Source organism: Dendrobates tinctorius, unplaced genomic scaffold (genome assembly GCF_039654945.1).
Source record: "Dendrobates tinctorius isolate UK_male_01 unplaced genomic scaffold, ASM3965494v1 ptg000145l, whole genome shotgun sequence".
NCBI lineage: Eukaryota > Metazoa > Chordata > Amphibia > Anura > Dendrobatidae > Dendrobates > Dendrobates tinctorius.
In genome coordinates this window covers 12,228,088-12,256,084 of record NW_027361812.1, presented here as the reverse complement: position 1 = coordinate 12,256,084, position 27,997 = coordinate 12,228,088, and the positions used below count along the sequence as shown (strand labels likewise).

The following is a 27,997-nucleotide window of genomic DNA, read 5'->3' as shown; positions in this document are numbered from 1 at the left end:
CCAAATACTGAGTGTATATTTTCCGAAATGACATAATTTGTTACACGGGGCTTCTTCCTGTGTGACACGGTGCTTTCTGCTCCTCCTGAGGCTGTGTCTGTACACAGGCCAGCAGTCACACTGTGACCTGTCAGCCGCCGCCCTCGCTCCCGGTCTCCTCTCCTCACACTGCCCGGTAACCAACTTATAGAAGAAAGTGCAATCACGTGACCGCTGACGTCACGCCTCCTTCTAGCTCCTCCCCCAAGATGGCGCAGACGGTGAACATCACGGATCTGTCTCTGCAGCAGCTCGAGGGATTGAAAAGTCAGCTGGACCAGGTAGAGGCGCTGCTGCCGAGCGGTGAACGGCTCCCGGCCGCCTCCCTCACAGCTCCTGTGGGGGCGGACGTGCCCTGCAGCCTGAGACTTCTAGTTCCTCCAGCACGAGTTGCACTGTGTCCATGTATAGCTCGGCCGCACCCGCTACTCATTATACCCCAGCAGTAGTCTGCACCTCCCGACATGCTGGGAGTTGTAGTTCTATAGGGTGTATGGACGGCACAACGTGCAGCGGAGGAGGCGCCGCCCTCACTTCGCCTTTGCTGTCTTGTTTCCTAGCGATGCGGCGGAGAGAGGAGACGCGGAGATCAGGGCAGGAAGAGGAGGAGCTACAGGGGGAACCGCCAGTCATGGGGCGGGGCTTATCTGCACCACGTGCCTCACACCTGTGACCTGAGTGTTTGCAGCAATCAGTGATAGGAGTCAGCAGACAGCGCCCCAGATACCAAAATAGGGTGTATGTACATGTAAGGCTGGTTTCACATTAGCGCTTTTGTGCGCAGCACATTGTGCGCACTGCGCACCTATGTTTAACATGACGTGCGCATGGTCTTGCGTACACTAGCGTTTTTGTGCGCATGCGTTTTTTTGTCTTTTGCGCCAGGCGCGCCAGACACAACATGTTGCATTTTTTGGTGCGCCCTGTGTCGGCAAAAAAATGCATGCGCACGCTTGCGCACAGAATGCGCAAAAACAACACACTGAAGTCTATGGGAACGCATGCGTGCGCATGGTCTTGCGCACGGTTGCGTTTTTTTTGCGCATGCGTTTTTGAGTTAAACAAGTCTAGAATGTTCTCTAGACAATGGAAAAAATGACACACCTAAAAACGCATGTGCATAAAAAACGCAAACGCATGCAAAAACGCAAACGCTGCGTTTTTTTGACGCATCAGTGTGTGCATGACGTTAAAAAAACGCGCGTTTGTTTTGCGTTTTTCTTTGCGTTTTTTATGCGCCCGATGCGCTGCGCAAAAAAACGCTAATGTGAAGCTAGCCAAAGTGTGCGCGGGGAGCGTGCCGCGTACGTGTAATGTGTGCACGGGGTGCGTGCTGCGTACGTGTAATGTGTGCTCCGTGAGCGTACCGCGTACGTGCAATGTGTGTGCGGGGAGCGTGCCGCGTACGTGTAATGTGTGCTCCGTGAGCGTACCGCGTACGTGCAATGTGTGTGCGGGGAGCGTGCCGCGTACGTGTAATGTGTGCGCGGGGTGCGTGCTGCGTACGTGTAATGTGTGCTCCGTGAGCGTACCGCGTACGTGCAATGTGTGTGCGGGGAGCGTGCCGCGTACGTGTAATGTGTGCGCGGGGAGCGTGCCGCGTACGTGTAATGTGTGCGCGGAGAGCGTGCCGTGTACGTGTAATGGGTGCGTGCTGCGTACGTGTAATGTGTGCTCCGTGAGCGTGCCGCGTACGTGCAATGTGTGTGCGGAGAGCGTGCTGCGTAGGTGTAATGTGTGCTCGGGGAGCGTGCCGCGTACGTGTAATGTGTGTGCGGAGAGCGTACCGCGTACGTGTAATGTGTGTGCGGAGAGCGTGCCGCGTACGTGTAATGTGTGCGCGGGGAGCGTGCCGCGTACGTGTAATGTGTGCGCGGAGAGCGTGCCGTGTACGTGTAATGTGTGCGCGGAGAGCGTGCCGTGTACGTGTAATGTGTGTGCGGAGAGCGTGCCGCGTACGTGTAATGTGTGCTCGGGGAGCGTGCCGCGTACGTGTAATGTGTGCTCGGGGAGCGTGCCGCGTACGTGTAATGTGTGCTCGGGGAGCGTGCCGCGTACGTGTAATGTGTGCTCGGGGAGCGTGCCGCGTACGTGTAATGTGTGCTCCGTGAGCATGCCACGTACGTGCAATGTGTGTGCGGGGAGCGTGCCGCGTACGTGTAATGTGTGCGCGGAAAGCGTGCCGCGTACGTGTAATGTGTGCTCGGGGAGCGTGCCACGTACGTGTAATGTGTGCTCGGGGAGCGTGCCACGTACGTGTAATGTGTGCTCGGGGAGCGTGCCACGTACGTGTAATGTGTGCTCGGGGAGCGTGCCGCGTACGTGTAATGTGTGCGCGGGGAGCGTGCAGCGTACGTGTAAGGCTAGTTTCACATTAGCGTTTTTTTGCGCAGCGCATCGTGCGCATAAAAAACGCAAAGAAAAACGCAAAACAAATGTGCGTTTTTTTTTCTTCATGCGCACGCTGATGCGTCAAAATAACGCAGTGTTACTTGCGTTTTACATGCGTTTTTGCATGCGGTTGCGTTTTTTATGCGCATGCGTTTTTAGGTGTGACATTTCACAATAGAAAAATCCTTGACCACCAATGGGTCACCAGTGGGCGTGTCATTGGAATGTTTTATAGACCCTGTACTGCTGAATTCATCAGATTTTGCTGCTGTTTCCGGTGTCAAGATGGACCTGCGTCTGGATAATTTCCGCTTCAAGCTGGATCTTGACATTGCGCTGTCTCAGGCGTATGTCTTTTGTTGCCAGCAAGAAAGGGAGAGGGAGAGACAGCAGAGACGGCAGCGGCGTCGGTTTTGGAGGCATCCAATCATCGAACTCCGGGCAAGCCGTGGAGCATATCACACGCTGTACAGCGAGCTACAGGAAAAAACCCGGAGAAATTTGCTGACTATACACGGATGTCCCAGGAAAGCTTCCTTGACTTGCTGGGTATGGTTGAAGGAAACATCCGGAGAAGGGACACTCAGCTCCGGCGTGCCATTCCTCCCGAAGAAAGGCTCCTTGTCACCTTACGGTATGTATGTTGTTATGTTTGCATAATTTTTTTGGCTTTTTTCTTTTTTTTTTTTTTTTTTGTCCAAAAAATTTGGTTTTTTTTGGCTATTGAATTTGAACATTATTTTTGGGAAATTGCTTTTTTGCATAATGGTTTTTCTTCTGTCATGTACTAATCCCAAGCCTTTATAAAATGTTTTTTTGCTATGTTGTATTAAAAAAACATGCAAAATAGTTAGGCCATGTACTTTTTTATTTTCAGTGTTTTTAGTAATACCCAAGACAGAAATACAATTATTTTTTCTTTTTATGTTTGGCAGGTTCCTGGCAACTGGAGAGAGTCTTTCATCCCTGCATTTCCAGTACCGGCTGGGAATCTCTACTTTATCCGGGATTGTTGCCGACACCTGCAGGGCTCTGTGGGATGTTCTGTGTCCGGAGTTTCTGCCATTGCCCACTGCCGAAAAGTGGCTTCAAATATCGGAGAAATTCTGGGCAGTCTGCAATTTCCCGAACTGCCTAGGAGCGGTGGACGGGAAGCACATCCGCATCACAAAACCCGCAAGAAGTGGCTCCGAGTACTACAACTACAAGAAGTACTTTTCCACAGTCCTAATGGCCATTGCGGATGCAGACTGCCGGTTTGTGGCGGTGGACATAGGGGCATTCGGACGGGGCAACGATTCCCAGACTTTTAAGAACTCTGATATGGGCTGGAGGTTGTACGGCAACCATTTCAATTTTCCACTGGCACGGCCTCTTCCCCAAACCCAAACTCCACCACTGCCATTTGTAGTGGATGGGGATGAGGCATTTCAGATGTGCCCAAACCTGCTGAAGCCATACTCCAGCCGTGACTTGGACCACCGCAAGAAAATTTTCAACTACAGGCTTACGAGGGCTCGCAGGACTGTAGAGTGCGCCTTTGGCATTCTAGTGTCCAGATGGCGAATTCTCAGCACCGCCATCAATCTCAAAATGGAAACAGTAGATGAGGTGGTGAAGGCATGCGTGGTTCTCCACAATTTTGTTATGGCAAAGGAGCGGCCGAACTTTGACATGGATGAGCCTGCTGCCAACCCTTTGCCAGATTTTACTCAGCACCCTCTTCGGTCCTCAGTCGAAGTTGCCAAAATGAGGGACCAATTTGCGGACTACTTTTTATCCGATGTTGGTCGTGTAGCATGGCAGGATCAAATGGTTTAATAGTTTTGTTGTTTGTTAAAAATAAAATACATGGTTTTTTCTACCTGTACCCAGTGTACTGTGTCTTAATAAACTCCACTACTCATCTGCCCAGGTTAAATTGAAGAAAGGGAAACCACCATAAAAAGAATAAATATATATATATACAGTGCCTACAAGTAGTATTCAACCCCCTGCAGATTTAGCAGGTTTACACATTCGGAATTAACTTGGCATTGTGACATTTGGACTGTAGATCAGCCTGGAAGTGTGAAATGCACTGCAGCAAAAAAGAATGTTATTTCTTTGTTTAATTTTTTTTTAAATTGTAAAAAGTTTATTGAGAGGGTCATTTATTATTCAACCCCTCAAACCACCAGAATTCTGTTTGGTTCCCCTAAAGTATTAAGAAGTATTTCAGGCACAAAGAACAATGAGCTTCACATGTTTGGATTAATTATCTCTTTTTCCAGCCTTTTCTGACTATTTAAGACCCTCCCCAAACTTGTGAACAGCACTCATACATGGTCAACATGGGAAAGACAAAGGAGCATTCCAAGGCCATCAGAGACAAGATCGTGGAGGGTCACAAGGCTGGCAAGGGGTACAAAACCCTTTCCAAGGAGTTGGGCCTACCTGTCTCCACTGTTGGGAGCATCATCCGTAAGTGGAAGGCTTATGGAACTACTGTTAGCCTTCCACGGCCTGGACCGCCTTTGAAAGTTTCCTCCCGTGCCGAGGCCAGGCTTGTTCGAAGAGTCAAGGCTAACCCAAGGACAACAAGGAAGGAGCTCCGGGAAGATCTCATGGCAGTGGGGACATTGGTTTCAGTCAATACCATAAGTAACGTACTCCACCGCAATGGTCTCCGTTCCAGACGAGCCCATAAGGTACCTTTACTTTCAAAGCGTCATGTCAAGGCTCGTCTACAGTTTGCTCATGATCACTTGGAGGACTCTGAGACAGACTGGTTCAAGGTTCTCTGTTCTGATGAGACCAAGATCGAGATCTTTGGTGCCAACCACACACGTGACGTTTGGAGACTGGATGGCACTGCATACGACCCCAAGAATACCATCCCTACAGTCAAGCATGGTGGTGGCAGCATCATGCTGTGGGGCTGTTTCTCAGCCAAGGGGCCTGGCCATCTGGTCCGCATCCATGGGAAGATGGATAGCACGGCCTACCTGGAGATTTTGGCCAAGAACCTCCGCTCCTCCATCAAGGATCTTAAGATGGGTCGTCATTTCATCTTCCAACAAGACAACGACCCAAAGCACACAGCCAAGAAAACCACGGCCTGGTTCAAGAGGCAAAAAATCAAGGTGTTGGAGTGGCCTAGTCAGTCTCCTGACCTTAACCCAATTGAAAACTTGTGGAAGGAGCTCAAGATTAAAGTCCACATGAGACACCCAAAGAACCTAGATAACTTGGAGAAGATCTGCATGGAGGAGTGGGCCAAGATAACTCCAGAGACCTGTGCCGGCCTGATCAGGTCTTATAAAAGACGATTATTAGCTGTAATTGCAAACAAGGGTTATTCCACAAAATATTAAACCTAGGGGTTGAATAATAATTGACCCACACTTTTATGTTTAAAATTTATTAAAATTTAACTGAGCAACATAACTTTTTGGTTTGTAAGATTTATGCATCTGTTAATAAATCCTGCTCTTGTGTGAAGTTTGAAGGCTCTAACTTATTTGCATCTTATCAAACCTGCTAAATCTGCAGGGGGTTGAATACTACTTGTAGGCACTGTATATATATATATATATATATATATATATATATATATATATATATATAAATTTTTTTTTTTTTTTTGGTGGTTTCCCTTTCTTTACTTTATACCGGATGGTCAGCCATCCAACTCTGAAAGGGATACTATATTTCATTTTTTTTTATTTATATATATATATATATATATATATATATATATATATATATATATATATATATATATATAAAAAAATGAAATATAGTATCCCTTTCAGAGTTGGATGGCTGACCATCCGGTATAAAGTAAAGAAAAACAAACCATAGTGTAGGGCGCAGTGTGTGCAGGCGGCGAAAGACACAATAACAAAACATTATTTTGGAAAAAAAATATAACATTTATTTAACTTATTTTTTAGTTGCTGGAAACTGGGGGGTGTGGAGGGATGAGGAACGGCTTTGGGTGGAGTAAGGGGTTCTAGGGGAAGGAGGAACCAAAGAAGTGGGGGAAGGGAGCCGAGGCAAGGAAAGTTGTGAAGTGAGGGAGGAGGGAGGGTAAGAGTCCTCCTCTTTGTTTTTTTAGGACGGTGGCCCGTCGTCTTCCTGCTGTCCTCGCTTGAGCCTGAGGACTGGCTAGACCCCGGGGACCGCCTTGAGCCTCTGGACCGCCTTGAGCCTCTGGAACGCCTGGAGGCTGTGGACTGGCTGGAGCTGGGGGACCGCCTGGCGCTTGTGGACCGCCTGCCAGGATCTTGTTCCAGCTGTGGCATGCTGGTGGTGGTGGATGTCCTGGCAGGGGCCGTAAATATTGAATGCGGGTCCCCCAGCTGATGCTGCTCCGAGGTGGTGGTGGTGGTGGTGGTGGTGGCGGGCCATGCAGGCGTGGTGGCTGTGGCGGTCCATACCGGGGTGGTCCTCCCGCTGGTGGTGGTGGTGGCGGCGCTACAGGCAGGGGTGGTGACGACGGGCCATCCAGTGGTGGTGGCGGCAGCAGTGGTGGGCCAGGCAGGAGCAGCGCTTGGCATGGTGTTGGCGGGTAAGTGTCCAGCTGCACTCGGACTTGTGGCGGTATATTGGTGTCCGGCGAGGCTTGGAAGTGTGGTGGCTGTGCAGTGATATGCAGCAGAAGTAGGTAATGCTGTAAAACGAGTCAGTGGTGGCACCGGTGGAAATGCCACCACTGACTGCTGCATAATCCTACTCTGCTGCATAGCCTGCATAAAAGCATTGTTGCAGGCCTGCATGACAGTCAACTGGAGGTCAGGGGTAAGGTGTTCCTCCGTGTCCCGAGCTATTTGGGTATAAAAATGATGCGCTGGTCTGGCGAGGTCGACTTCCAGGCGCTCAAGGCGACCCTCGATAGACTTGTAGCGTTGGTCCAAAAGGAGGAAACCACTCTCAAGTCTATCGGAGAGTGCCTTGAGGCTACTCTGAAAGACCGAGCTCAATTCAACGAACTCGGGCATGAGAGGCCTGTCCAAGGTCCTCTGCCGCTGCTGGCGGGAAGTGCCCGCAAAACCAGTGGCAGAGACCTGGGACAGGGGAACACCTGAGCGACCAGCTTCCTGGTCTCCAGATGACTGTGGTGCAGACCTGCAAGGTGCTTCCTCGCTGATGGATGGCTGGGAGGGGTCCGGGGCAGCTTGATGAAGGACCGCTTCGGGACCAGGTTGCAGGGTGCTGCTCCAGGTGCTGTGAAAAGAAAAGAAAGAAATTACTACCATAAATTAACAATCGCCAACTCCTGTGGAATAGAAAAGCACAGAATAAAACACATTACAACTAGAAAATACTTACGTTCGGGAGGCAAGGACCGGTCTTAAAAATGCCAAGGCACGATGGTATCGGTACTTCGTGCCGGTCCTTGCCGCAGCACCACTGCGAACCTTATTCTCCTGACGGATATCCCTGTTGAAGCGGTCCTTCATCGAGCGCCAACGGGTTCTGACTTTGTTCACTGTGATGGAAAAAAAAAAAAGAAAAAAAGTAAGACTATGCACTGGAGGCTGTGATCATCCAACTGTGTGTGATGATAGAAACTCCATGGAGTTAATAGCATCACACACAGTTGGGTGATCCCGGCCAAGATCACTGCTGCATCACACTGCATTTAAATACTTACGAAAATCCTTGCGGACCCGGGGAGAGGCGTTGTCCCAGCCATCCATCAGCGATGCGGCCACCTCGTTCCAGAGCCGCCGGATCACCACGTTGTCCGAGTGCAGTTGGTGACGGGTGTCCCACAACGGGACTCGCTCCTGGACTAGACGGATGAGCTCGTCGTTGTCCAGGGCGAGGTCCTCCTCCCGCTGTGGAGCCTAGAAAAGAAAGACAAACATTAATCTTTGAAAGATTTTAAAATAAAAAATATCGAAAACTAGCTGAAGAGCCCGGCGCTGCGCGGGCATAGTAACTACTGTGGTTAGTTATAGAAATTTAAAATTATCCTCCATCCCATAGTCCCGTGCCCATATTCCATCATACATATCCTCCATCCCATAGTCCTGTGCCCATATACCCATCATACATATTCGCTATCCCATATGCCTGTGCCCATATACCCATCATACATATTCGCCATCCCATAGTCCCGTGCCCATATACCATCATACATATCCTCCATCCCATGCCCATATACCCATCATATATATCCTCCATCCCATAGTCCCGTGCCCATATTCCATCATACATATCCTCCATCCCATAGTCCTGTGCCCATATACCCATCATACATATTCGCCATCTCATATGCCTGTGCCCATATACACATCATACATATTCGCCATCCCATAGTCCCGTGCCCATATACCATCATACATATCCTCTATCCCATGCCCATATACCCATCATATATATCCTCCATCCCATAGTCCCGTGCCCATATACCCAAACAAACAAACATACACACACACACACACACACACACACACACACATACACACTTTGAGCTTTAGATATTGATAAACAAGCCATGAAAAAATTATTTGTTTTAAATGAAAATAAATGCAAAAAAAGCAACAAACATCGAAAAAAACAACCATGAAAATTTAAAAAAAAAAAAAAAAAATACCAAAAAAAAAAAAAATAAATAAACCAGACTAGAAAATAAGTAAAAAAAAAAAAAAAAACAGTCCGTCTGTACTTACATCACGTCTACCCGCCCGCACTTGGCCTTGCTGCTCCTGCCGTTCCTCCGGTGGTGGTGGCGTGATGGAGGATGAGGTCTGAAAATTAAACAGAAAAAATTAATCACATGTGTTTTATTTTTTCAAATCCATACGGAAGCATAGTACTCACTTCTTCTGCCTCTTGCCCTGTCCCGGGGACATATTCTTCACCAGATGAAGACATGCTGCAATAAAAAAAAAAAGAGACATAAGTACATAGAAATGTATTGAAATTTCAGCCAGACATTAGGTTTTTCATACTTACATTGGTGCAGCTTGTGCTGTGTGTCCACTAGTGAGCAATCCTTAAAGTATTGTGGAATCCCAGTGCCCACACCATTTTATCACCTTGGTTTTTTTTTTTTTTTTTACTGTCTAGACCAAATTTCAGTCATGTTTATTTAAAAAACGCATGCGCATAAAAACGCAAGCGTGCGCAAGACCATGCGCAAGTATTGCGCTCCCATAGGCTCCAATGTGGTGTTTTTGCGCATTCCGTGCGCATTCCGTGCGCATGCGTTGTTTTAACGAGACAGGGCGGAACCAAAAATGCAACATGTTGCGTCTGACGCGCCTGGCGCGAAAGACAAAAAAACGCATGCGCACGAAAGCGCAAATATGCGCAAGACCATGCGCACATCATGTAAAATATAGGTGCGCAGTGCGCATGCGCACTGGTGTGCCCGATGCGCTGCGCACAAAAGCGCTAATGTGAAACCAGCCTAATGTGTGCGCGGGGAGCGTGCCGCGTACGTGTAATGTGTGCGCGGAAAGCGTGCCGCGTACGTGTAATGTGTGCTCGGGGAGCGTGCCGCGTACGTGTAATGTGTGCTCGGGGAGCGTGCCGCATACGTGTAATGTGTGCTCGGGGAGCGTGCCGCGTACGTGTAATGTGTGCTCCGTGAGCGTGCCACGTACGTGCAATGTGTGTGCGGAGAGCGTGCCGTGTACGTGTAATGTGTGCGCGGAGAGCGTGCCGCGTACGTGTAATGTGTGCGCGGGGAGCGTGCCGCGTACGTGTAATGTGTGCGCGGGGAGCGTGCCGCGTACGTGTAATGTGTGCGCGGAAAGCGTGCCGCGTACGTGTAATGTGTGCTCGGGGAGCGTGCCGCGTACGTGTAATGTGTGCTCGGGGAGCGTGCCGCGTACGTGTAATGTGTGCTCGGGGAGCGTGCCGCGTACGTGTAATGTGTGCGCGGGGAGCGTGCCGCGTACGTGTAATGTGTGCGCGGGGAGCGTGCCGCGTACGTGTAATGTGTGCGCGGGGAGCGTGCCGCGTACGTGTAATGTGTGCGCGGGGAGCGTGCCGCGTACGTGTAATATGTGCGCGGAAAGCGTGCCGCGTACGTGTAATGTGTGCTCGGGGAGCGTGCCGCGTACGTGTAATGTGTGCTCGGGGAGCGTGCCGCGTACGTGTAATGTGTGTGCGGAGAGCGTGCCGCGTACGTGTAATGTGTGTGCGGAGAGCGTGCCGCGTACGTGTAATGTGTGTGCGGAGAGCGTGCCGCGTACGTGTAATGTGTGTGCGGAGAGCGTGCCGCGTACGTGTAATGTGTGCGCGGAGAGCGTGCCGCGTATGTGTGTGCCGCGTATGTGCGCGGGGAGCGTGCCGCGTACATGTAAGGCTAGTTTCACATTAGCGTTTTTTTGCGCAGCGCATCGTGCACATGAAAAACGCAAAGAAAAACACAAAACAAAAGCGCGTTTTTTTAACGTCATGTGTACGCTGATGTGTCAAAAAAAACGCAGCGTTGCTTGCGGTTTACATGTGTTTTTGCATGCGTTTGCATTTTTTATGCACATGCGTTTTTAGGTGTGACATTTCACATTTTCACAATTTTGCTGTTTTCAGTCTTGCAGCAGTCTGTAGAGTATTGGGGAATTCCAGTGCCCACACAATCTTTTATCACCTTGGTTTTTGGGAGTGGTTTTCCATTGTCTAGACCAGTGGTCCCCAACCTTTTTTGCACCAGGGACCGGTTTCAAGCAAGACCATTCTTCCATGGCCCGGCAGGGCGGGGATGGAGGTGTGGCAGGGGTGGGGCTTTGGTCATAAGGGGGCGGGGCTGTGGACGCGGTTGTAGTGTAGCAGTGCATACTTATAATTAAATAACATTTATAATGTGACTCAACTCACCATAGGTTTTGAATGAGTGCTCCATCACCCCATTCTTGCCTGCTCCATCACCCCATCATTCCCTTCTCCCCATCACTGCCGTCTCTCCATCATTGCCTTTACCCCATCACTCCCTTCTCCCCATCATTGCCTTCACCCCATCACTGACGTCTCTCCATCACCCCCATCATGGCCTTCTCCCATTACCCCCTCATGGCCTTCTCCCATCACCCCAGGCATCATGGCCTTCTCCCATCACCCCAGGCATCATGGCCTTCTCCCATCACCCCAGGCATCATGGCCTTCTCCCATCACCCCAGGCATCATGGCCTTCTCCCATTACCCCCTCATGGCCTTCTCCCATTACCCCCCTCATGGCCTTCTCCCATCACCCCAGGCATCATGGCCTTCTCCCATTACCCCCTCATGGCCTTCTCTCCCCATCATGGTCTCCTCCAGGGCCAGGCTCCACCTACACAAACACAGACAAACACACACACACATACATGTACACACACATATATACACACACCACCTCTCACCTGTCCGCAGCATCGCCCGCGCTTCCTCGCTCTGACACAGCAGCGGCGCGCTCATCTCTGTGTCAGTTAGAGACTGGAAGTGCGGGCGGCGGGCAGGAAGCTGGACGGGTCCTTGCAGCTCCGCTCCTGCTATTCCCTCTTGCAGGCAGCGGAGCTGCTTGATCGCTCCCTGCCCGCCGCTACACGCAGTTTAAGAATTGCTGCGCGCCGCCCCAGCCCCCGCTACGCCACTGACCGCCCCTGGCTCCCCTTGTGTCCGCGGACCGGCAAGGGCACTGCAGCAGCCCGGTGCTGGGCCGCGGACCGGCGGTTGGGGACCCCTGGTCTAGACCACATTCCAGACTTGTTTACCTCCCATAGACTTCAGTGTGTTGTTTTTGCGCAAGCGTGCGCATGCGTTTTTTTGACGAGACAGGGTGGACCAAAAAATGCAACATGTTGTGTCTGGCGCGAAAGACAAAAAACCGCATGCGCACGCCATGTTAAACATAGGTGCGCACGATGCGCTGCGCACAAAAGCGCAAATGTGAAACCAGCCTAAGGCTAGTTTCACACTAGCGTTTATTCCACGCAGCGCACGGCGCCGCTAAGCCCCGCCCCCTGCCGGTTTTCTGCCCGCCCCATCCGGTCATCGCTGCCTACTATCGCACATGGACGCTTGCGATCTGCGCACCCTATCTTTAGCATAGGGTGCGCTGCGCACTTTTTAAGGTGCGCCTGTGCGCGCCGAACGCAGCATGTTGCATTTCGGCGCGCATGGCGCACCTTCTAAAATACTCTGCTCTAGTGCTGCTGCAAAGATCTCCGATAGACCACAAGTGATGATGTCACAATCAGCGGTCACCTCACTGCTGAGGCCACTGATTGGCTGTAGGGTTAGTAAAGCCATCTGTTCCGGTCCGCTGCAGAGTCTAGATGCGACATTGCTGGGAGTGGATTCCGGTGGTAATGTTAGCTTCTTGTAGGAGGAAAGCTTTTCAATGGTAATTTAACCCCTTTCCTATATTCAACGTACTATTCCGTCCATGTGACCTGGGACCTAAGTCCCAAGGACGGAATAGTACGTCATAGCTGACACCCGACACTATGTGTCAGGGGCGGTCACGGACCGCCCCAGCACGTTACCCCCTGGAACACTGCAATCAAACATGATCGCAGTGTACCGGGGGTTTAGGGAAGCATCGGCAGGGAGGGGGCTCCCTCCGTGCTTCCCTGAGACCCCTGGAGCAGCGTGATGTGCTGCACTGCTCTGGGGGCCTCCTTCCCTGGAGGTCCCCGGATCCAATATGGCGGCGGGGGCCTACAGGGAGCCGGCTTCCTCACTGCCTGCAGAGCGCAGGCATGAGGAAGCCTTGTGCAGCAGTGCCTGTGTCTGATCGCTGATCTGTCACAGCGCTCTGTGATGTGTCAGATCAGCGATCTGTCACATGACAGTGATGTCCCCCCTGGGACATTGTAATAAAGTTAAAAAAAAAAAAAAAAAAAAATATGTAAAAATAATTTATAAAAAATTGCTAAATAAATTTAAAAAAAAATATTCCCTAATAAATTCATTTTTTAAAAAAAAACAAAAGTACACATATTTGGTATAGCCGCATCCGAAACGACCTGCCCTATAAACTGTCCCACTAGTTAACCCCTTTATTGATCCCCTTAAAAAATAGAAAACGAAGCAAAAAATAATGCTTTATCATCATACTGCACAAAAAGTGCAATAACGCGAAAGACGGATATAAATAACCATGGTATCTCTAAAAATGTCATCTTGTCCTGCAAAAAACAAGCCGCCACACTGCATCATCAGCGAAAAAATAGAAAAGTTATAGCTCGCACAATAAAGCGATGCAAAAATAATTATTTTTTATATAAAATTGTTTTCATTGCATAAAAGCGCCAAAACACAAAAAACGATATAAATGAGGTATCGCTGTAATCGTACTGACCAGAAGAATAAAACCACCTTATAAATTTTACCACACGCGGAACGTTGTAAACGCACCCCCAAAAGAAATTCATGAAACGCTGGTTTTTGTTCATTCTGTGTCCCAAAAATCGGAATGAAAAGCGATCAAAAAATGTCACGTGCCCGAAAATGATACCAATAGAAACGTCAACTCGTCTCGCAAAAAACAAGACCTCACATGACTCAGTGGGTCAAAATATGGAAAAATTATAGCTCTCAAGATGTGGGGATGCAAAAATTATTTTTACAATAAAAAGCGTCTTTTAGCGTCTGACAGCTGCCAAATATAAAAACCCGCTATAAATAGTAAATAAAACCCCCGTTATCACCCCCTTAGTTAGGGAAAAATAATAAAATAAAAAAAATGTATTTATTTCCATTTTCCCATTAGGGTTAGGGCTGGAGTTAGAATTGGGGGGTTTCCACTGTTTTGGCACATCAGGGGCTTTCCAAACGCTACATGGCGTCCAATCTCCATTCCAGCCAAAAAAGTCAAATGGCACTGCTTCCCTTCCAAGCTCTGCCATGCGCCCAAATAGTGGTTTACCCCCACATATGGGGTATCGGCGTACTCAGGAAAAATTGCACAATAACTTTTGGGGTCCTGTTACCCTTGGGAAAATAAAAATTGGGGGTGAAAAGATCATTTTTGTGGAAAAAATATGATTTTTTAATTGTACGGCTGTACGTTATAAACTTCTGTGAAGCCCTTGGGGGTTCAAAGTGCTCACCACACATCTAGATAAGTTCCGTGGGGGGTCTAGTTTCCAAAATGGGGTCACTTGTGGGGGGTTTCTACTGTTTAGGTACATCAGGAGCTCTCCAGTCCAAACGTGACATGGTATACGATCTGAATTCCAGCCAATTTTGCATTGAAAAAGTCAAACGGCGCTCCTTCCCTTCTGAGCTCTGCCATGCGCCTAAACAGTGGTTCCCCCCCACATATCAGGTATCAGCGTACTCAGGACAAATTGCACAATAACTTTTCCCGTCTAATTTCTCCTGTTACCCTTGGTAAAATAAAAAAATTGAACCTGAAGTAATTTTTTTTGTGAAAAAAAGTTAAATGTTCATTTTTTTTTTTATACATTCAAAAATTCCAGTGAAGCACCTGAAGGGTTAATAAACTTCTTGAATGTGGTTTTGCGCACCTTGAGGGGTGCAGTTTTTAGAATGGTGTCTCTTTTGGTTATTTTCTATCATATAGACCCCTCAAAGTGACTTCAAATGTGATGTGGTCCCTAAAAATAAAATGGTGTTGTAAAAATGAGAAATCGCTGGTCAATTTTTAACCCTTATAACTTCCTAACAAAAAATGTGGTTCCCAAATTGTGCTGATGTAAAGTAAACATGTGGGAAATGTTACTTATTAAGTTTTTTGTGTACCATATCTCTGTGATTTAAGAGCATAAAAATTCAAAGTTGGAAAATTGCGATATTTTCAAAATTTTCGCCAAATTTCCATTTTTTTCACAAATAAACGCAAGTTATATGAATGAAATCTTACCACTAAGGGCAGTTTCACACATCAGTGTCTCTGGTACGGGTAGTGACAGTTTTCTCACGTACCGGAGACACTGACACACGTAGACACATTCTCAGGAATGTGTCTATGCAGATGTCAGCGTGTTTTCACGGACCGTGTGTCCATGTGCAAAATACGCTGACATGTCTGTTTTTGTGCAACAGCACGGATCACACGGACCCATACAAGTCAATGGGTCCGTGTAAACACGTACCGCACACGGATGCTGTCCGTGTGCGATCCGTGTGCATTTTTAAAAGTCAAAGGGTTAAGATTAAAAATAATTTTTCAAAAACACGGACAGCACACGGATGGTACACACGGACATACGGATAGCACACGGATGACCTCCGTATGCACACGGACACGGATAGCTCCGGTACCGGAATTATCTGGACTTGTGAAACTGCCCTAACATGAAGTACAATATGTCACGAGAAAACAATGTCAGAATCACCGAGATCCATGGAAGCGTTCCAGAGTTATTACTTCATAAAGGGACAGTGGTCAGAATTGTAAAAATTGACCCGGTCATTAACATGCAAACCACCCTTGGGAGTAAAGGGGTTAAAAAAAACCAAAACAAAATTGGGAATACCCCTTCAATGCTGCAATTTACCTTATTGATCCTGTTTTTACTCCGTAGGAGGTAGAGTTCCTGTCTTCCTCCATTGCTCAGCTGAAAGTGGTGCAGACCAAGTATGTAGAAGCCAAGGAAAGCCTCAGCGTGCTGCATAAGAGTAATGAAGGTGGGTGCGGTGCACGTCGTAGCCGGACGTTGGTTTTGGCTATTTAAACTGAATAACGTTAATCCTTTTGTTTTGGACAGGAAAACAAGTGCTTGTACCTCTGACCAATTCTGTATCCTTTTCACTGGTTGACAGTGAGCTTGGAGTGATGTGTCCGAGACAACTTGTCGCACTGCTGTAAGGGGCAATCCTCAGCCACGTCTCTCACTTTAACATAAATGTACAGCAAGTCGCTGGGTCATCTTCATCTGTTTTCACAATCAGTATGACATCTGTTTTACTTGTATACAAAAAAAGGTTAAAAAAAAAAAAAAAGAGGACAGCGCTTGGATAACCCACTGATGGCATCCACGTTCTGTCCAAGTTTTTCACAAACTGGATGTGCAAGTTTGATCTGTGCCTGGGGTCAAAAATGGACTGTCTTCTTTTTTTTTTTTAATATATATTCAGTTCACAAACAATATGGATATGTGAACAGCCCCTGACCATAAGGGATACATGTTCTGTCCTTAAAAAAAAAAAAAACGTATTGAACACAATCATGAAAAATGGACGTCTGAATGGGACCTTCAGCACATATTCTGTGACAAAATCCACTTGGAAAAACAGGACCCAGCATCCATGGGCTTTTCCTCCAGCAGAATGTTTTCAGAAAGACCAGAGCTGCCCTGATGCTGGGTTATCTCATTCTCCACTTGTCTTCCTGGCTCACGGCTTCGGTGCGCAGGAGGAATTCTGTTGTCCAGAATGGTGAGCTGACAATACTTCTTTTCGTTATTCTACTAAAAATCTGCTTGAAGACGTCTACAAACCATCTCCCATTGTTGTCAATGATAAATCCGCATATCCGTTCATACCATAGATTACGCATGTCAGTCATGGAGTTTTAAGTGGTTAATTGGCTAATCACGCTTGATTGGTATAGGGAGGTAATCACTATAGTGCACGAAAATGGCTTCTGTCTTGTTACTCTGACAAAAACCAGTCTTAGGTCACATTCACACATTCAGTATTTGGTCAGTATTTTACCTCAGTATTTGTAAGCCAAAACCAGGAGTGGGTGATAAATCCAGAAGTGGGGACGTATTTCTATTAAGGGGCAGGTAGACGGCCATATTTCTCGTTCGAGGATCTCATCGGAATCCTCGGACTGACCGTTGACACTTCTGACCTGAGCATGACAGCTACATAGAAAGACTTCATACAGTCTCATTCAGGTCAGGAGCGGTACCTGGCCAGTTTGTGCACTGCAATGCGATCCTCGCTCGAGAAATGCGACCGTCTGTTTAAGTGCTTATACTTTTCCTCTGATTGATCCATTCCTGGTTTTGGCTTAAAAATACTGATATAAAATACTCACCAAGTACAGAACATGTGAACGTGGCTCAAGAGTGATAATAGGACAAGTCCTTGTGAGCATGTGCAATAGGAATTTCATTGCTGTATCCTGAAGATTGACAGCATATGGTATAGGTGGTATAGATTATCTCCAAGTCACTGCAGCCACCCAAAATTTAGAAAGACAAGGTGGCCAGTAGTGTGAACAACCTGCTTATCATGGTCCCAGTGCAGGTTTTGACCTGCACGTCAGGGGTTAATGTCTTGAGCCAAGTGCAGGCTTTGATCTGCATGCCTGGGGTTAATTATTGTGGCCTCTCTTTGGTTCGGGGAGAGCTTCTTATAGCCCTGGGAAACTCCAATCCCCGTCAGTTATACCTTTGCCTTTGGCCGAGTGTGGTGACCCCTGTGTGCCTGTGCCTTGTGATTGTCTTCTAGCTTGCTTATATGTTTCTGACCCGGTTCTGTCCCCCGACGTGAGTTTGCCTGTTGATTCTGTACTGTATATCTGGTTTCTGACTCCTTGGCTACATCCTGACTATCCGTTCTGTCTAATCCTTTGGTACTGTCGTGCGGTCTCGTGCTTTGACCCCGGCCTGATCTGTTTATGTCTCTGTCTATGCCCCTTGGTAACTTCGTCCCATAGTTAACCTTCTAGGAGTTTTCCTGCCGCTCCTAGCTCTCTGGAGTTTAGGCCACGCCCCCTGCAGTCACGTGCTTCAGGTCCTGTTGGTCTAGCACGCATCTTCACTGCTGCTGCCCCGCTTCCACAGGTATCTTAGGGCACAGTTTCACTTACTCAGGACACACGCACTGGCTCAGTGAGCAAGTGCAGTGTGGTGTTCCTGACACTGCTCTTGCCTCAGCTCCTCTGGTATCTCCAATATGAGATCAGCTAGAAAGGGTGGCCAGCAGCAGGGCTGTGGAGTCGATAAGCCAAACCTGCGACTCAGTCTCCTCAATTTCCCTTCCACCAACTCCACAATTCCGACTCCAACATACAGTGGGGCAAAAAAGTATTTAGTCAGTCAGCAATAGTGCAAGTTCCACCACTTAAAAAGATGAGAGGCGTCTGTAATTTACATCATAGGTAGACCTCAACTATGGGAGACAAACTGAGAAAAAAAAATCCAGAAAATCACATTGTCTGTTTTTTTTTCATTTTATTTGCATATTATGGTGGAAAATAAGTATTTGGTCAGAAACAAAATTTCATCTCAATACTTTGTGATATATCCTTTGTTGGCAATGACAGAGGTCAAACGTTTTCTGTAAGTCTTCACAAGGTTGCCACACACTGTTGTTGGTATGTTGGCCCATTCCTCCATGCAGATCTCCTCTAGAGCAGTGATGTTTTTGGCTTTTCGCTTGGCAACACGGACTTTCAACTCCCTCCAAAGGTTTTCTATAGGGTTGAGATCTGGAGACTAGCTAGGCCACTCCAGGACCTTGAAATGCTTCTTACGAAGCCACTCCTTCGTTGCCCTGGCGGTGTGCTTTGGATCATTGTCATGTTGAAAGACCCAGCCACGTTTCATATTCAATGCCCTTGCTGATGGAAGGAGGTTTGCACTCAAAATCTCACGATACATGGCCCCATTCATTCTTTCATGTACCCGGATCAGTCGTCCTGGCCCCTTTGCAGAGAAACAGCCCCAAAGCATGATGTTTCCACCACCATGCTTTACAGTAGGTATGGTGTTTGATGGATGCAACTCAGTATTCTTTTTCCTCCAAACACGACAAGTTGTGTTTCTACCAAACAGTTCCAGTTTGGTTTCATCAGACCATAGGACATTCTCCCAAAACTCCTCTGGATCATCCAAATGCTCTCTAGCAAACTTCAGACGGGCCCGGACATGTACAGGCTTAAGCAGTGGGACACGTCTGGCACTGCAGGATCTGAGTCCATGGTGGCGTAGTGTGTTACTTATGGTAGGCCTTGTTTCATTGGTCCCAGCTCTCTGCAGTTCATTCACTAGGTCCCCCCGCGTGGTTCTGGGATTTTTGCTCACCGTTCTTGTGATCATTCTGACCCCACGGGGTGGGATTTTGCGTGGAGCACCAGATCGAGGGAGATTATCAGTGGTCTTGTATGTCTTCCATTTTCTAATTATTGCTCCCACAGTTGATTTCTTCACTCCAAGCTGGTTGGCTATTGCAGATTCAGTCTTCCCAGCCTGGTGCAGGGCTACAATTTTGTTTCTGGTGTCCTTTGACAGCTCTTTGGTCTTCACCATAGTGGAGTTTGGAGTCAGACTGTTTGAGGGTGTGCACAGGTGTCTTTTTATACTGATAACAAGTTTAAACAGGTGACATTACTACAGGTAATGAGTGGAGGAAAGAGGAGACTCTTAAAGAAGAAGTTACAGGTCTGTGAGAGCCAGAAATCTTGATTGCTTGTTTCTGACCAAATACTTATTTTCCACCATAATATGCAAATAAAATGGAAAAAAAAACAGACAATGTGATTTTCTGGATTTTTTTTTCTCAGTTTGTCTCCCATAGTTGAGGTCTACCTATGATGTAAATTACAGACGCCTCTCATCTTTTTAAGTGGTGGAACTTGCACTATTGCTGACTGACTAAATACTTTTTTGCCCCACTGTATATTGCTTATATTTAAGTGAAAAATGTATTGTAGTACAATGTGAACATCAGACATGTAATCATTTTTATGATACAATAATCAAGATATTGAGATAGAACATAATATATATTTATTGGAATACAACTTTAGAACACAAAACTGTAATAAATTGTAAATATGTAATACACTATGTAATATCGATTACATATATATATACAGTATATATATATAACACTATGTAATAAACTATGTAAGTGGCAAAAAACAGTTTTCAACAAAAACATACTAAATAACATTTGTGCAGTCTATAAATTTGTTCTAAGAAATAAAATTGCCTCCATCAGATCCTCCTTCATAGATGACCTCAAATCTGACCTAATAATTTTAAGGCCAGAGAACAACCTCTCTACACTAACTTGGGTTGGAGGCAAAGCCGTAACCACATGGGCAGCATCTCTAACAATTTACGGGTATAAAGGAATTGCCTCATGCACAGTCAGTTTTGATGAACGGTTGAATTTTTCTTTTTTTTTGAGAGCAAGTGAAACATTTTGCTGAAATATGGTCAATCTGCTTGCTATAGGAGACGGAGTGAAATCTTTTTCCTTGCAGCAACGCTTTGCCTGCTCCATATCATCCAAATACTTGTCAAGATCAAACTCCTCATCTGATGAGGATGAAGATATGGCAGCAGTAGCACTGTCAGGACCCAAGTCCTTTTGCGCCTGGCAGTCCTCCTGTAGGCCACTCATCCTAACTGCTACCTCAGTCAGAGCTTCTTTTCCTATAGTAAACTGTTGATCATCAAGCTATATACGATGACTCGGATTCACATAAACAGCTGCCAGAAAAATTTTATTTTCCAATAGCTGTGTCTCTCTCCGTTTCATTGAAGCAGAAATGCCATCTGCGATTAAATCTCTTTGGGATAGGCAAAATAGCAAGTTCTTCCACTCCCTTATGAAAATGCCAGGAGTTAAATCCTCAGCTTGTAATTTTTTAGTCACGGTAAATAGGTGATTAAGCAATTCCTTCAATTCAGCCACTTGTCCATTGACTTTCATCTAGGGTTACCTGAGGGTTCGCCATATCTATAAGAAACGGTTTTAGCCAGGATCAAAACTAGGGGGGCGCAGAACCTCATACTGTTCCGCAGAATCTCATGCTGCACACCTCAGCTGCTGCAGAACCTTATACTGCACACCCCTACACTTGAAAATAAAGCCTGCACTTTAAGATGTGGTGAATGCAGTCTATTTATTCCAACTATCAATTGATGTTGATGTGTTACTGAAGACAAGCAATGCCTGTCCTGGGCGTCCTTTTGGGCAGCTGTTAGGTGTACCTGACTGGTGCTAAAAAAAAGGAGTGTTAGTCTGTGTGCTACCCGGCTTTCATTCTTTTTGGTACAGATAAGGCCGGTTTCACACTAGCGCATTTTCAGCGCGCGCACGGCCGGGGGTAGCTCCGCCCCCGAGCCGGCTCTCTGCCCGGCGTGCCCGCCCCTTCCTTGTAGCGCCGCCTCCTATCGGACAGCGGCGCCTGCGATCGGCGCACCCTATCTTTAGCATAGGGTGCGCCGATCGTGCGCAGGCCGTGCGCTAGTTGCGCTTTGACCTGCGCTGCGCACTTTTGACGGTGCGCCGTGCGCGCCAAAATCCGAAAAGTTTGATTTTGGCGCGCACGGCGCACCGTCAAAAGTGCGCAGCGCAGGTCAAAGCGCAACTAGCGCACGGCCTGCGCACGATCGGCGCACCCTATGCTAAAGATAGGGTGCGCCGATCGCAGGCGCCGCTGTCCGCTAGGAGGCGGCGCTACAAGGAAGGGGCGGGCACGCCGGGCAGAGAGCCGGATCGGGGGCGGAGCTACCCCCGGCCGTGCGCGCGTTGAAAATGCGCTAGTGTGAAACCGGCCTAAGATATGGATAGACAGATATGGATAAATGGATAGATAGAGCAGATTTCTAATCTGCTTTTGCTATTGAAAACATAATCCATGAGCTCAAAAACCTTTCAGGTGATGCGGTTTTTTAAAAAGCTGATCTGCTTTTGCAGCTGAAAAACGTATCCTCAAAAAACGCTGTGTGTGAATGTAGCCTTAGATCCGGAATAGAACAGCCATTTATAGGACATTTCATAACTTTCCCAAATTCCTATGAAAAAATATTCAGCACATTCTGCATTGAACTACTGTACCCAATTTATTATATATTTTAGGAGTCGGAGTCGGACCACTTTATACCAACTCCGACTCCACCAAAATGAGCTCCGACTCCACGACTCCGACTCCACAGCCCTGGCCAGTAGTGTGAGCAGCCTCTTCTTGCCTCAGCTCCTCTGGTATCTCCAGAATTAGATCAGAGTAACAGGGTGGACAATAGTGTGAGCAGCCTCCTCTTACCTCTGTTATCTCCAGTATGATATCAGCTAGAAAGGGTGGCTAGCAGTGTGACAGCCTTTTGCCTCAGCTCCTCTGATATCGCCAGTTTTAGATCAGAGTAACAAGGTGGACAGTAGTGTGAGCAGCCTCCTCTTACCTCTGTTATCTCCAGTATGAGATCAGCTAGAAAGGGTGGACAGCAGTGTGAGCAGCCTCTTTTTACCTCAGAAATCACAGGGAGCTCCACAGAAAGCACATGTTCCTTAACATGTAGGGAGGAAGGCAGTGCTACGTACTACTCCTATCCTACAGTCTGGAATTCCTCACTTCCGCATCAAAGGTGTACAGCTCTGTTAGCATCACATCGATATACACCTGGCTATTCATTAGAATAGGACACTGGCACAATTCCAGGTGATTGTGGGTGTGTCATGCATGTGACATCTCCTGCACCACCTGTCTCTGATGCAAAAGTAAGCGGTGTTGGAATACCCCTCCAACATTCTAGCACTGTAACAAGGGGGCGGTCATTTTAATGTACTGTCGTGACAAAACTAAGAGTGATTTGCTGATTAATGGTGTTTTTGTAATCTATAATGATTTTTTGTTCTATTTCCGGAAAACCCCTTTAAATGGTAAAAAAGTGCAGCTAGTCAAAAAAAAAAACACTGCAAAATAAGTCAGGTGCCCTACCAAAGTAAGTCTTTGGGTGTACCTGCCATGCCCTGCATTGTATACAGTAACCTGCATGCTCTGATTACAGCTACACTATGATTTCAGCTCTGGAGCTGTAACAAAAATATATATTATATTATTTTTTTTAAAAAGCCAATCAGTTAGTATATGTTTCTTAACCAATTATTCCTGCAGATGTATGTACCTGGTACACTTAGCGATGTGTCCAATGTGCTCATAGATGTGGGTACTGGGTATTATGCTGAGAAGGTAAGTCATTACAGTCTCTGTAGATTCTGGGGACTGGATATTTGTCAGAGACCAGACAGGGCCAGGCTGAGATGTTTATCTCCATGTCGCTGAATAGAATATACCAACATCTCTTGTACCCTCTCTGTCTCTTCTGTTTTCTGTGATGTCTTTGTCACATCTTCTTATTTTCAATGTTTGTCCAGACTGCGGATGATGCCAAAGATTTCTTCAAGAGAAAGATTGATTTCCTTACGAAACAAATTGACAAGATCAAGCCAGCACTACAGGAAAAACATGCCATGAAACAAGGTGATGCCATGCTTTATATTGTGCTAGGTTAACGATTTCCCAAAATACCGTAGACTAAGCATGTGAATATGCTTGGCTACATAAGGCTGACAAGAAGGTACAAACTTTAAGGTATGTGCAAACAATCAGCAATTGCTGTGGGTTTGACGCTGTTTACTTATTTGAAGAAATCCCATGTCCGCTATGCCTCCACAGACACCCGCGGACACTGATGTGCTTGTCTATCCAGACCGCAGCATGTCAATTTCAGCCATAGAATGTATTGAACTCTGTGAATCCGCACGGTTCAGTGAACATATGTGGATTCGCCTGCGTTCAATAGACAGCAGCGGTTTGGATACAGCGAACATGCGCTGCTACTTCAGGATCATTGGCCCCAGGACTTAAAGGTTCCATAAGGCCTGTTTCACACTTCCGTTTTTTCAAATCCGTCAAAATCCGTTGTTTTCCGTAAAAAAACGGATCCGCCATTTTTTGCAGGATCCGTTTTTTTTGTCCCATAGACTTCCATTACGGTTACCGCGGATCCGTCAAAAAAACGGATCCGTTTTTAAAAAAACGGATCCGTTTGCATCAGTTTCCGTCAAAAAAACGGAAACGGATCCGTTTGGCGGACACAAAAACGGAAGTGTGAAACAGGCCTAACCACCCCATGGACATGATCCTGTGGGAGAACAATGACAGAACAGATGTTACGACATCTGAAACTTGATCTCACTATGTCTCAAATACATTGCAAATATCTGTAAACCATATTATTTCATACAGTTTTGTGCAAAAGTAGTAGGCAGGTGTAGAAACACAAGTGCTGCAATGTGATAAATAGAAGTGTAAAAAATAAACTATTAATTTACTGACTGCTGTGAAATGAAAGTTGTTTGTAATCACACTCATCTCTTCTCTACTTCTGGCACTTTGTAATCACACACCGCTCCACAGTGAGAGTACACTGTCATCACAAGTCTCACACAGGAGAAACCAGCTCTAAGCTATTGTGGGGGCGTGTTCTTTATTCCCCTGTATGTTGCTTGCTCGTGATTGGTCATACAGTGAGAAGTACAGGTCGCAATTGAAAGCTACTAACGCCCACTTGGATTTGAGAAATGTTAACTCATTAGGTGCCAAACAGTTTGACTGCTAATATCTCCGAAACATAGAGGTGAAATAAAAATAAAAAAAATGGTCTGCTCTGCTGCCATTATTCCATAATGCGTCCAGTTCAACATGAAAAAATTGGTGAAATGTTCTCTTTAAATGGCTATGTGAATAGAAAGGGAGTTAAGTGCAGTGTAACCACTGGTAATATTTATTTTGGTCACTCTTATGGTGCCATTAATTCCACAACGCTTTACAGACTTTATCGGCACTGATCCCATTGGGGCTCACAATCTATTTTCCCTATCAGTTTGTCTTTGAAGTGTGGAATGAAACCAGAATACCCAGAGGAAACCCACACAAACACGTGGAGAACATAGAAACTAACCTCTGAGCCACTGTGCTGCCCATTGTTCTGAAATACATCAGTACACTATTTTGGACATGAGGTCCACTTTAAATATTTTAATGTACTTCTTTGATTTAAACGCTGATCTCTAGGTTTGATCAATTTGTCTCTTTTTTCTTTTTTCCAAATGGGTGCTTACCCAGTGCTAATAGTTTGGGGGTGAAAAAACGGTACATATAGTGTATGTGGGCATAACAGGATGTGAGCATTGATAAATCAGATATACAGGTGCGTCTCGCAAAATTAGAACATCACCAAAAGGTAATTTATTTCAGTTATTCAATACAAAAAGTGAAACTCATATATGTAGTCATTACAGAGTGATCTATTTCAAGTGATTATTTCTGTTAATGTTGATGATTATGGCTTACAGCCAATGAAAACCCACAAGTCATTATCTCAGTAAATTAGAATACTTTATAACACCAGCTTGAAAAATTATTTTAAAATCCAAAATGTTGGCCTACTGAAATGTATGTTCGGTAAATGCACTCAATACTTGGTCAGGGCTCCTTTTGCATCATTGTGGCGTGGCATGGAACCAATCAGCCTGTGGCACTGCTGAGGGGTTATGGAAGCCCAGGTTACTTTGATAGCTGCCTTCAGGTCGTCTGCATTGTTGTGTCTCGTGTTTCTCGCCTTCCTCTTGACAATACCCCAAGATTCTCTGTGGGGTTAAGGTCAGGCGAATTTGCTGTCCAATCAAGCACAGTGATACTGTTGTCTTTAATCCAGGTATTGGTACTTTTGGCAGTGTGGACAGGGGCCATGTCCTGCTGGAGAATGACATTTCCATCTCCAAAAAGCTTGTCAGCAGAGGGAAGCATGAAGTGCTCTAAAATTTCCTGGTAGATGACTGCGCTGACTTTGGTCTTGATAAAACACAGTGGACCTACACCAGCAGATGACATGGCTCCCCAAACCATCACTGATTGTGGAAACTACACACTAGACCTCCAGCAGCTTGTATTGTGGCCTCTCCACTCTTCATTAAGACTCTGGGACCTGGATTTCCAAATGAAATGCAAAATTTACTTTAATCTGAAAACAAAACCTTGGACAGTTGAGCAACAGTCCAGTTCTTTTCTCCTTGGCCCAGGTAAGATGCTTCTTGTTGTCTATTGGTCATGAGTGGCTTGACACAAGGAATGCGACACTTGTAGTCCATGTTCTGGATACGTCTGTGTGTGGTGGCTCTTGAAGCAATGACTCCAGCAGCAGTCCACTCCTTGTGAATCTCCCCAGAATTTTTGAATGGCCTTTTCTTAACAATCTTTTCAAGGCTGCGGTTATCCCGGTTGCTTGTGAACCTTTTTCTACCACACTTTTTCCTTCCACTCAGCTGTCCATTAATATATGCTTGGATACAGCACTCTGTGTCAGCCAGCTTCTTTAGGAATGAACTTTTGTGGCTTACCCTTCTTGTGGAGTGTGTCAGTGACTGCCTTCTGGACACCTGTCAAGTCAGCAGTCTTCTCCACGATTGTGGAGCCTACTGAAACAGACTAAAGGGCATGTCACACTAAGAGATATCGCTAGCAATATCACTATAACTAGTGACGTTATAGCGATATTGCTAGCGATATCGCTGTGTCTGATACTTACCTACGACCGGCTCCCCCGCTGGTTATCGCTGATCGCGCGAGAACTTCCTGGACTGTTTCTCGTCGGTCACTTCCTGCGGCGCTTCCTGCTGTGAGGACGAGCGACGCGTGGAGCCGGGCGGGAGGACGCAGGATCGCCTGGTGTGACAGGTAAGTAGCGACCCCCGTCCCCAGCGATGTCGCTAGTGAGATCTGCCTATGTGGCAGCTCACTAGCGACCACTTAGCGATGTACCAGCGATCCTAACCGCGTCATATCGCTGGTCGGGATCGCTGGTACATCGCTAAGTGTGACAGTACCTTAAGGGACCTTTTTAAATGCTTAGGAAGCCTTTGCAGGTGTTTTTTGTTAATTATTCTAATTTACTGAGATAATGACTTGGGTTTTCATTGGTTGTAACCCATAATCATCAACATTTAACAGAAAAAACACTTGAAATAGATCACTATGTAATGACTCTATATAATATGACTTTCACTTTTTGTATTGAAGAACTGAAATTAACTTTTTGATGATATTCTAATTTTGTGAGAAGCACTTGTATTACTATCATTCTTTATGTACAGTTTTTGATCCCATTTATATCTTTCTCTACAGCGGTAATGGAAATGATGAGTATAAAGATCCAGCAGTTGACAGCAGCTCAAGCTGGGACATCCAAGGCTTAGCCCAGTCTACAGAGAGCGCCCCCTACAGATAGTAATCCCAGAAGATGCTGCAACATCTTCCTGCAGTGAAGGCTGATCACTAGCATCTCTGGTCATATCTGCCAATGCAGTAAACCCCTCCTCCACCGACACCAGCCAAGTATCGTCTCAGAGACTGTGTGACACAGATCTACTGTTTCCTCTACCAAGGGGTTAATTTATTCTTATTTTTTTGTTTTCTTTTGTATTTGAACGATATAAAGGCATCCAACGAAAAAAGATGATTCAAGTCTTTTTATGCTTCAGTGAGTCCTTAGTCTTTTTTTTATTTTGTTTATTGTTGCAATCAACTTTTGTAGGGAAAAAAGTTCATTCCACAGCAATCTAGATCAAGCTGAATATTATTGCAGATGTGCTGGTCCCCCTGATTGTTTTGAAGTTTGCAATAAACAGATCAAACAATCATTTAAATCGCTCAGTTTAACTAATAAAACAAGTGGTTCAACACAAAATGCCACTTTTACGGACTGCTGCAGTCTCGAGACATATTCACTCTCTTTCTGACAATTGTCTTGAGTACATAGTAGAGCACTTTTGGCTTTTACAACCTGTTGCAAACGTGATAGTCACACCTCGGCTTCTGGCTGCATTCCTGAGGAATGTTTGCTCATTATTCATGAGCAACTGC

General features: G+C 46.4%; 2 protein-coding genes across 2 annotated transcripts in view; one reads left to right on the top strand and one right to left on the bottom strand.

The window, feature by feature from the left end:
* Positions 1–205, bottom strand: part of LOC141049614 (protein kinase C delta type-like) — a 47,937-nt gene extending 47,732 nt beyond the window's left edge. Inside the window, exon 1 of the mRNA XM_073546197.1 lies at positions 2–205. Coding sequence (XP_073402298.1) covers positions 2–34 — 33 coding nt within the window. The 5' untranslated portion in view covers positions 35–205. The remainder of the gene's footprint in view (position 1) is intronic.
* Positions 192–27,780, top strand: PFDN5 (prefoldin subunit 5). Its single transcript, XM_073546199.1, has 6 exons — positions 192–320; positions 15,909–16,011; positions 16,092–16,123; positions 23,189–23,263; positions 23,449–23,554; positions 27,260–27,780. The coding sequence occupies exons 1-6, from the start codon at positions 249–251 to the stop codon at positions 27,328–27,330; spliced, it is 459 nt and encodes a 152-aa protein (XP_073402300.1). The 5' UTR covers positions 192–248; the 3' UTR covers positions 27,331–27,780.
* The last annotated feature ends 217 nt before the right edge of the window (positions 27,781–27,997 follow it).